Here is a 10,896-nt window from a genome sequence, read left to right on the forward strand (position 1 = left end):
GATGTTCTGGGCCCTGGCTTTTAGAGAGTCAAGATCTGTCTGAGAAATGGGTATGAATCTTGGAGCTAGATGAAGAAGGAGCTAGATTGGAGCTCCTTGGAGGTTGTAGGGACGCACACTCGGCGTAGTGACACAGGCTGGCCGCCTGAGGGGGCGCCAGCTCTGCTCGCGGAGCCAGGGGAGGGAGGAGGGAACCTTGGAAACGAATGGCAGGCTCAGACTCTTAGGACCACAGAACGTTGAGAACAGAGCATCTTAGAAGGCTGAGAACAAAGCCTCTTAGAACGTAAAACAAAGGCCCCTGGAATCTAGAATGGTGAGCGCCAAGCCTCGCAGCATCTGGGAGACAAAAGACGCTTAGATTCCGTTCTGGTCGAATCACAGAATCTTCCATCCAGGGTCTTATAATTCCAGAATTTGGGATGTAACCGATCTTATACTCTTAGAAGCAAAACTGGCTACAGAATTTGTGGGACCCAGTGCAAAATGAAAATGTGGGGCCCCTTGTTCAAAATATAAGAATTTCAAGACAGTAACAGCAGATCATTAAACCAAGTGCGGGGTCCTGCTAAGCCGGTTGCACGCCCGTGAAGCTGGCCCCGCTCAGAAGCATAATTTTATAGGAGGATGTCGGTCTTAGCTGGCTTGGACCTCCAGTTTTACAGCTGAGTGCTGGGAAGACTTCGTGGAAGAGGAGGCAAAATCAGGGCTCTACTCTAACCCCTTCCGCCCCCTGCGCAGCCTCAGAAGCGAGGGTCGTGAAGGATGGGGGGAGAACCGCAGCTGCCAAGCGGTCACGTGGACCCATTCTCTATTTATGGCTCACCCCTTCCGCTCCCCGTGGACAGTCCAATGGTAGCCGGAGTTCGCCCGCAAGGGGGCGGAACCAGCTGCGGGACCGAATAGGCACGGGCCAATGACGTTGGGGCAAGGGCGGGCTTGTTTCCACTGTGGGGGGCGTGGCCACGGCCCAAAGGCAGGCGAATGGAGAGGGCGTGGCGAAGCCGCCCAGAGCGGAGCGAGTAGGCAGCTACGAGCATGCGCCGCGTTGTGGGCAGCGGGCGCACAGCCGAGCATCTTCTTGAGAGAGGGTACTCGCCAATAGGCGACTGTTGCTCTGTCTCCGGGGGCGTGGCCATGCAGATAAGGCGCGGAGGGGCGGCCCAATGGGCGGGCGCCTATGCAGATGAGACGGTGACAGCCGGGCCAGCGGGCGGGCGGGCGGGCAGGCGGGCTGTTGGGGCGGGGAGGTGGGACCGGCAGAGGGGTGGCCGCGGGGCCCGGCCGGGCTGGGGCGGGGGGCCGCAGCCATGATCCGGGCCTTCTCGTTCCCGGTGAGCCCCGAGCGGGGCCGGCTGCGGGGCTGGCTGGAGGGCAGCCTGGCCGGGCTCTGCGAGTTGCACTGGCTCCGGGAGAGGCAGGAGTACCGCGTGCAGCAGGCGCTGCGGCTGGCCCAGCCCGGAGTGGGGGGCGCCGAGGCCGAGGACGAGGAGGACGCCGACGAGGACGAAGATGCGGCGGCGGCGCGGCGGGCTGCAGCGGCCCTGGAGGAGCAGCTGGTGAGGGGTCGCCTGTCCGTCCATCCCTCCGCCCCCGTCTGTGTCTGTCTGTCTGTCTCGGTTGGATGCTCAGACACCCGTCCCAGTGGGGGAGGGAAGAGGGGGAAAGGACAGGGGGTGGGGCTGGAGACCCCGGAGTCTGGGCAGCGGGAGGGATCTGGCCTCCCCGCCCCCAAACTGGGAAAGGGGACCGCATCGCCTTTGCTGCAGCCTCGTGAGATGCACAGGCCCCATCCCCTACAACCCTTCCCCAAAGAAAATCCTTCTGGGCGCCAAGTATGTGTTAAGCCCGGCGCCGAGTATTTGGCAGGCGTTGTCTTGCATCTTGGGAGACAAGGGGTGATAGTCCCCGTTTCACAGAGAAAGAAACTGAGGCTTAGAGAAGGCAAGCGACTCACCCAAGGTCACACAGCCAAGATCTAAGCATGCCCCCCTCCGGGCCCCCTGCTACCAGGGTTCCATCTTCCTCAAGTCCTGGTGTGCTTGGAGATCTCTGGAGGGGGCGGGGTGGGGGGAGGGGATCTTAGGGCCTTTTGAGGGAGGGATCACCGTTGAGAGGAAGCTCACAGTCTCTAAGGATCTCACAGGGCTTTTGACCCTCTGGTGACACGATCTCTTCTTTCCTACCTGGTCCCAGCCAAGAGGAGGCAGGTAGAGGGAGCACGGGATCTGACTACTGGACTCCCTGGGTGCTCGAATGGTGGAAGACGAGGCAGAGGTCTCCGGAATGACTTAAGGAGCACCATCCCTCTCTCCCTCTCTCTGTCATTCCTTGATTCTCCCGACCTCCTCCTGGGTTTCTCGCACCCTCGCTCCCTACCACCACAGCTCTGTGACTTTCTGTGTGCTTCTCTTTCTTAACCCTGTCTCTCTATCTCTGTCTCTCTATCTCTGTCTCTCTGGTCTTCCCTTCTTGTATTTCTGCACCCCTCTCTCTTCCGACGTCCCACGTCCCTGTCTCCATCTCTCTCTTCCCCTCCCCCCAGTCCGCCAGGCCCCAGACCCTGACTCCCGCTTGCAGATCCCATCCCCAAGCCTGTGTGTGGTCAGAGCTTCCCGTTTGGGGAAACCTGAGCCGAGGTGGCGGGGGAGGGGGCTCTCCCTGCCGCTGACCCCGACTGCCCCCTCCCCAGATGCGGAGTGGGGAGGGGGACTGAAGCCAGACTCCGGGGCTGCACGCCCAGCCCCTCCCCCGGCCGGGAGTGGGACCCTGCACATTCTTCTCTGGAAACAGAAACAGCTGTGGGAGGCCCCACCCCCTCCCAAAGTTAGAGACGCATTGTGGGGGCCTCCACCAGCTCCCCCCCCCCGACCCCCAAGCTGGTTGGGCTTGGGGACGCGCCTCCCACCTCTAGGAGGAGAGGGAGACGGCATGGGGATGGGCATGCTGTGTCCTTCCTCCCTGTCCCTCAGTCTCTCCCTCTCTCTGCCTCAGTCTCCCCTTCTCTTTACCCCTCAGCTTCCCAATTTCTGCCCTCAGTTTCCCCCTTCTCTGCCCCTCTGTCTCCCCGCCCATTCCTCAGTTCCCCTTCCCCAGGAGGTGGTAGTGGAGAGGCGTCTTCCCCCCAACAGTCTCCAGGCAAACTCCGTCCCAGCGTCAGGGAGGGGGCGGTGGCAGGCAGCGGGAGGGAGACAGCGGCACGGAGGGAGGAGCGCAAAAGCGCTAAATATAAACTCCTCTGGTGCTGGGGGTTCCTGGGTCCTTCTGAAGAGGGGGTAGGGGCCTCCTCTGATCTCTGAGCCTCTTATGATGCTTACCCCTCCCGCCTCCCACCCAGGAATACACTACTCCCTTTGAAGCAAGAAAGACGGAAGCCAGACTTGATTAGTTTCTAACAGAAATGATGGGGATGCGGGTAAAGACCAGGGGTATGCCAGAGAAGAGAGGCGAGAATCCTGGATGGGGTGGGGGCCCTGTTCTCTCCCACCAAGGAAAAAGTTTCCCTTTCAGCAAGAAGGACTTAAGTTAGACTTGCAGAAGGACTTCCTAACAGAGATAAAGGGAATTGGACACAGACTAGGGGCATGCGAGGGGAGGAACAAAGGTCTGGGAAAGTTGGGGCAAAGGGGTCTCGAGGGGTCCTGTCCACACTCATGTGAAACCTGTCTGAACTGGACGGCCTCAGGCTCACTGGCAGAAGCGCTTGCAAAAAAACAGATGAGGGGCATGGCACTGTGCGCGGGCAGGGAGCCAGATTTAGGCCAAGGGCCTTCTGGTCTTTTAAAGATTCATCCCTTTGCAGCTGGAAGGAATGAGGTCAGACTTACAAATAGCGGAGGGTGTAGACTGAGAGGGTGTGGGGGGTCCAGGCTCGGGGGAGGAGGCCTCTCCTTTCTGGCCCCCTGACTCCTGCCTTCCCTGCAGTGGAAGAATTGAAATTAGACCAGCAGAACTTACCAAAAAAAAAAAAAATCCATCCTTTTATGTTTATTTTTAATTACACAAGTAAAACATGATTTTATATTTTCCTTGTTAGAAATTCACAGCTTTCATGTAATAAGAAAAGCTAGCATTTATTAAGTGCTTAAAAGGAACTGCTGTTCTAACTCATTTAATCCTCACAACCACCCCATAGAGAGGCAGTCAGATGACGCCCGTGTTGGAGATATGGCAACCAAGGCCCAGGGAGGTGAAGCAGCATGCTGAAGGTCACACAGCTGGGAAGTGGCAGAGCTGACTTCGAACCTTGGCAATTTGGCTCCGAGCAATGGCTCCTTAAACACTTCATTTTACTATCCAGTCCCCTCGTCCCTCCCTTGACCCCCCCGCCCCCCGAACAGACCCTTTCCCCTGAGAGCACCACCATTGATTGTCACCTTGCTGTGAGTCCCTCCAGACCTTTGCCCGTGCATCTACTCCCAGAAACAGTTTACACTCCAAGAAACGGAGAGTTTTGCTTTGCTTTTTACAAATTCCAGTTTCTGGGGTGAGGTCCCAGAGACTGTGCCGGGGGTTCTCAAAGTGCAGCCCGCTGGACCAGGAGCATCACACGGGAACTTGTTAGAAATGCACATTCTTGGGCTCCAGGCTGGAATCAGAAGCTCTGAAGGTGGAAATTTAGGTTCTAACACACCCTCCAGGTAATTCCGACTCACGCTTATACATGTTTCTTTTTCCGCTCAACGCTGTAGCTTGGTGTTGGTTGGTTCTATATAGAAATCGCCTCGTTCCACGTTAACAGCTGTATAGTATTCTGCTGTATACATTCATTCCTTCATCAGACATTCCTGAACACCTACTTTGTGCCAGGCACTGTTCTGGGCACGGAGAGGGGGGCGCAGCAGAGAACAAAACAGAAAAATCTCTGCCCCCTTCCCCCACCCCCCGGGGCTGACATTCTAGTGGGAGAGACAATAAACAGATGTCAACCTGATATATCGTTTTAAGCCAAGAGGTCATTACTGCTATGTAGGAAAAAGAAGAAGGGCACAGGGGTGCAGAACGACAGGGGTGCATTTTGGAAAGAGTGCTCAGAGAAGGGATCGGGGAAGTAGAGAGCTGAATCAAGCAAGGGAGTGAGCCAGGATATGCTGGGGAAGCATCCTACCGAGATCGGAGCACGCGTGGCCAGTGTGGCTAGAGCAGAGTGAGCAAGGGGGCCATCGGTGGGGGACAGGACATGGGGTACCTAGGCCATCTGTGACTTTTTTTTAGCCACCCCTGATGCTGCACAAGTCGGCTGCTTTCCTGAGTTCTGCTCCAAGATGACGCCACCCTGAGCATCTCTGTACACCCCAGGGCAGCAGCCCAAAGCTCAATGATTTGTTGACTTTCCTCCCATAAACAAGCCCAGATGGGGGCTTCTGTTGTGGGGGAGAGGGGGGAGGCCGAGGCCCGGGAGAGCAGCCGCAGGAGTCGGAAGCTGGGGGTGGGGGGTGTCTGCAGAGGAGCCGGCCCGTCTTTCTGCCCTAAATAGGCAGGGCTAGGCGCCTGCCCTCCCAGCCCCTCCTCCCTCCTCCCTCCTCCCCTCCCTCCCGCCCGCCAGACAAGCCGCTTTTGTCTGAGGGTCAACCGTCAGCCAGCCGAGGCTGCCGCCACCTCTGGCCTCTCGAAGACCCATCTGAGACTCTTCCTGGCTCTGGCCCCGTTTTTCCAAAACGGGATCACGTCCTAACGTCTTGGAGACCCCATCTGTGTTGTTTCAGCCCCTACACCCACCCCCAGTCACTGTCGCCCCCCTAAAAGAGTTTCACCTTCATTTATTCATTCCTGATAAGAAGTGGTCTTTTCCTGCAGCAAGAATGATCCACGGTAGACTCAACAGAAATTTCTTATGGGGATGAGGAGCGGTGGGCAGACAGTGGGGGCTTCTGGGTGGAACAAGGGCAAGAGGAAGATGTGGTCCCTGGCACAAAGGAACCTGCTAGGGCTCGTTGCTGCAGTACCACTAAGGCTAGACTCACAGAAGCACTTTCCAGTAAGCTTGGGGGGTTCTTTCTGAGGGGAGGAGCAAAGACTTATATCAGTCATGGTCAGCTTATTTTATCCATGAGGGAAAGAGTCAGTCTGCAGCAGGAAGGACTTAGGAAGACTTGCGAAAGCACTTTCTGCTGGTAGATAAGGGGCAGTGGGGGAAAACGGGAGTGTCTGAGAAGGGAAGGGCAAGGACTAGGAGAAGGCAGACCAATGGCTAAGGAATCTGCCAGGTTCTGGACACCAACTTCTGGCAGTGAACTGCCCTTACAGCAAGAAGACCTGAAGTTAGACTCCAAGAGGGACATTCTAATCGGGGTTAAGGGGTCAGGAGCACAGATGGAGGGAACAGCTGATAGGGAGGAGGGAAGGGATGGGGACTTTCAAAGCTTAGCACATCTAAGAGGGAAAGAGGTGGCTGCAGCATGAAGGACTGGAGTTAGACAGCCAGAAGGACTTGCTAATGAGATGAGGGACAGAGATCTCGAGGGGGATCCTGGGACTCAGGTCCTGCTTTTACCTTTCAAAATCAGAGCCTCGTTGTCCAAATGAAACTGCCCATGAGCTCCTAAAATAGGGGACCAGTCGGTGGAGAACTGGGGGCCTTCTGACCATCCTGCTCTCCCCACGCCCACAGGAGGCCTTGCCCGGGCTCATCTGGGACCTGGGGCAGCAGCTGGGAGACCTGAGCCTGGAGTCTGGGGGCCTGGAACAGGACAGCGGGCGCAGCTCTGGTGAGCACGGGTGGAGGGAGCGGGGTCTGCCTGGGACACCCCAATCTTTCCCACCGTCCCCTATCTCTCAGGCTCCCCCTCCCCCTGGGTCTCCCCACCAGGCCCTCCTGATGGTCTCTCCCCTTCTCCCTGGCATCCAGGCTTCTACGAAGACCCCAGCTCCACAGGAGGTCCTGACTCACCACCCTCAACCTTCTGTGGGGACAGTGGCTTCTCCGGCTCTGGCTCCTATGGACGCCTGGGTCCCTCAGAACCCCGGGGCATCTATGCCAGTGAGAGGCCCAAGTCTCTAGGTAAGGTGGGTGGGGCTGGGGCCCTGAGAGCCAGGGAATAGACAGTATAAGCATGGTTTTGAGCACAAGCTTCTGAGTCAGACCGACCTGGATTCAAATTCTGGCTGTGACATTCCTTTTTCCTGTGATTTTGAGCCTGTCACTTCTTTCTGGGCTTCTGTTTCTCCATCTGTTCATTTCGAGTATTCAGTGAGCCTCTGCCCTATGGCATTGGACTTGGCACATGGCGGCCACTCAGTAAACAGAAACTGCTGTTATTCGTTTACACAAGTAAGTTTCTGAGCACCTACTCTGTGCCACCCTAGCACTATCCTTGGGGTGAGGGATACAGAGACGAAAAAATCCTTGTCCTCATGTAGCCGACATTCTAGTGGGAGAAACAGATAATATACAAGATAAATAAGTAAAATACATAGGGCATTAGATGTTTACACGTACGCTGAAAAGAAAATTAGGGAGGGGGACTAGCGTGTGTCCCTTTGAGTTGGGGGGGGGACTGCAATTTTAGAATATATGGCCAGGGAGGGCCTCACAGAGGCTGTGACGTTTGAGTGGCGCCCTGAAGTAAGTGAGGGAGTGGGCCAAACAGATGTCCTGTGGGAAGAGCAGTCCAGGCAGCTGGACCAGCAAGTGCAAAGGCCCTGAGGCTGGAGCGTGACTGGTGTGGTGTGCATCCAGGAGGTCACGTGGCTGGAGACCTATAAATATAGAGGAGAGGAGTTAGGGATAGACGTCAGAGAAGCAGAGGCAGGACAGACCATGCAGGGTCTTGTAGGCCACAAGGACGATTTTATTATGAACCTGATATGAGGGAAGGGATGAGAGCAGGGTTTTTGATGGGAGGGGAGAATGGGGGCAACCTGCCCCTCCTAGGCCCACTGAGAAAGGGCTTTGAGGGCCTCTCCACTCTCTTCCCTTTTTTTGCTTCCCTCCCCTAGGAGACGCCAGTCCCAGCGCTCCCGAAGCGGTGGGCTCCCGGGCAGCCGTGCCGCGCTCCTTCTCTGCGCCCTACCCAACGGCAGCGGGCTCGGCGGGCCCGGAGGCCTGCTCCTCGGCGGAGCGGCGGGCGCGCGCGGGGCCCTTCCTGACGCCCAGCCCCCTGCACGCCGTGGCGCTGCGCAGCCCGCGGCCCTGCGCCCGCCCTCCCGCGGACTCGCCGGACGCAGCGGGCGCGGGGCGGCCCCTGGACGGCTACATCTCGGCGCTCCTGCGCAGGCGCCGCCGCCGGGGGGCGGGCCAGCCCCGGACGAGTCCCGGGGGCGCGGACGGGGGCCCGCGGCGCCAGAACAGCGTGCGCCAGCGGCCGCCCGACGCGTCCCCGCCCCCCGGAGGCGCGCGGCCCGCGCCCGAGCCCCCGGTGGAGCGCGCGGGGGGCCGTTCCGCCAGCCCGGCCGCCTTGGGCCGCGGCTGGGCCTCGCCGTGGGAGTCGGAGGCGGCGCCGGAGCCGGCCGCGCCGCCCGCTGCGCCCTCGCCCCCCGACAGCCCGGCCGAGGGCCGCCTGGTGAAGGCGCAGTACATCCCCGGCGCGCAGGCCGCCACCCGCGGCCTCCCCGGCCGCGCGGCGCGCCGCAAAGCGCCACCGCTGACCCGGGGCCGCAGCGTGGAGCAGTCCCCACCCCGGGAGCGCCCCCGGGCCGCGGGCCGCCGCGGACGCATGACCGAGGCCTCGGGCCGCCGGGGCTCTCCGAGGGCTCGCAAGGCCGCGCGCTCCCAGTCCGAGACCAGCCTGCTGGGCCGCGCCGCCGCCGCCGTTCCTCCGGGGCCCCCCAAGTACCCCACTGCGGAACGGGAGGAGCCGCGGCCGCCGAGGCCCCCCCGCGGCCCTGCGCCCACGCTCGCGGCCCAGGCCGCGGGGTCCTGCCGCCGCTGGCGCTCCACCGCCGAGATCGACGCTGCCGACGGGCGCCGCGGCCGCCCCCGCGCCCCCGCGGCCCGCGCCCCGGGCCCCGGGCCGTCCCCGTGCGCCCCGCGGCGCCGTCTGCTCTACGGCTGCGCGGGCAGCGACTCCGAGTGCTCGGCCGGGCGCCTGGGGCCCCTCGGACGCCGGGGGCCCACAGCCGTCGGCGGCGGCTACGGGGAGAGTGAGTCGAGCGCCAGCGAGGGGGAGTCGCCCGCCTTCAGCTCCGCCTCTAGCGACTCGGACGGCAGCGGGGGCCTCGTGTGGCCGCAGCAGCTGGTGGCGGCCACCGCGGCCCCCGGGCCAGGCGGGGGTGCAGGTGGAGGGGCGCCCGCGGGCCCCGCCAAAGTCTTTGTGAAGATCAAGGCTTCCCACGCGCTCAAGAAAAAGATCCTGCGTTTCCGTTCGGGTTCTCTCAAGGTCATGACGACAGTGTGAGTTTGGGGGTCTGCGTGGGCTCCCCCTTCATAGCCTCTGCACCACCGCCACACTCCCAATCACTGGCCCTTCCACACCTCCCTTCCAAAGACCACCATTTTCTCTGCTTCCAAAGACCCTCGCGCACTGCCCGCGTCCACTGCAGCCTTGGTTGAAAAGGCTCCCCCTCCACCATAGGGAGGAATGGGGGAGGAGCCCTGTCTGACCCAGTTCAGCTTGCTGGCTCTGCCGCCTGTGGGCAAGAAAGTTCCCTCTCTCTAGGGCTCACTTTCCTCATCTGTACTATGGGTGTACTATGGTATGCAGAAGGGGTAATTCAATTTGAATTTCCCCATTTTAGTTTAGACACTTAGTCTGTTTGTTCCCCTTCACTTCTCTCGCTGAGCCCTCTTATTCCTCCTTCCCATGCTCAGATGTGGCCCTCCTCTCATTCACAAAGTGCCCCCCTCCATGTCCCTGGACCCCTAGGATATCCCCTTGGCACCCGGGTTGGAGACTGTGTCTGACCCAGATGGTGCCTGCAGAGTGCCCTGGGAAGGGAAGGAGCACTGACTTTGGGGTTTTGAGGGTCAAGTAGGAGTTGGTAACACCTGGAAAGAAAGACTCTTTTACCTCTATTCCTGGACAATTATGGTGGATTGGGAGGTAGAAGAGGGGAAGGAAGATGGCTTCTATCTCGTGCCCCCCACCCCATGGGAGGGAGTGGGGGAACTCAGGATGACCCTCAACTGTTCCAATCCAGTATTTTTTTTTCTTTTTTTAAATTACTGTATTTATTATGACGATGGTGACTCCCCGGCGCACAGGGGGGCCAGATTCTCTGTGTTTCTCTAACCTCTTTGTAAATAAATGCACAATGACATACGTGGTGGATTCTCCTTCTGTTTTAAAATGAGAGACATGCTTTTCCTTTGGACTAACATTTATTGAGCAACTACTGTTTGCTTTGGATATGGCAGTGTCCAGACCCAGATGGCAGATCCCAGGGTGGGTCTCAACATCATTTTCCTACCATTGGCTATTTTACTTCAGTGAATCTGACCTTCGATTGAGCTTTGTTTGGTCATAAATATGGTTTTATGAAAACGGAGACAATATAGGTAGACAGCCCCCAATCCCCTCTCTCAGAAGTCACGATCAGCTTGATGTGCATCCTTACATATTTTTCTGTATGTGTTTGCATACATATATGAATCTAAGTAACTATATAAACTATATGCATATACATATAGTTATATATGCAAAACTATATATTTACATAAATTGAACTATGTATACATTATCTTTTTTTTTTTGGTTAAGTCATCTGTGCCTGGAGATTTCTTTATGGGAAGGATTTTCATTAAGATTGAACTTTTTCTTTTTGAGGAAGATTGGCTCTGTGCTAACATCTGTTGCCAATCTTCCTCTTTTTTTCTTTTTTCTCCCCCAAGCCCCAGTACACAGTTGTGTAGCATAGTTATAGAGTTGTAGCTCTTCTGTGTGGGACACCGCCTCAGCATGGCTTGATGAGTGGTGAGTAGGTCCTCGCCGAGGATCTGAACCGGTGAACCCTGGGCTG

At 58.3% G+C, this 10,896-nt stretch overlaps 1 protein-coding gene across 1 annotated transcript; it reads left to right on the forward strand.

The window, feature by feature from the left end:
- The first annotated feature begins 1,286 nt into the window (after positions 1 to 1,286).
- Positions 1,287 to 10,200, forward strand: DACT3 (dishevelled binding antagonist of beta catenin 3). Its single transcript, XM_087422285.1, has 4 exons — positions 1,287 to 1,559; positions 6,611 to 6,707; positions 6,848 to 7,000; positions 7,939 to 10,200. Exons 1-4 carry the CDS (start codon positions 1,311 to 1,313, stop codon positions 9,333 to 9,335), a joined length of 1,896 nt encoding a protein of 631 aa, XP_087278411.1. The 5' UTR covers positions 1,287 to 1,310; the 3' UTR covers positions 9,336 to 10,200.
- Positions 10,201 to 10,896: the final 696 nt, after the last annotated feature.

This window comes from Ceratotherium simum, chromosome 33, assembly GCF_057802395.1.
Source record: "Ceratotherium simum simum isolate JZ-2026a chromosome 33, ASM5780239v1, whole genome shotgun sequence".
In the NCBI taxonomy this organism is placed as follows: Eukaryota; Metazoa; Chordata; class Mammalia; order Perissodactyla; family Rhinocerotidae; genus Ceratotherium; species Ceratotherium simum.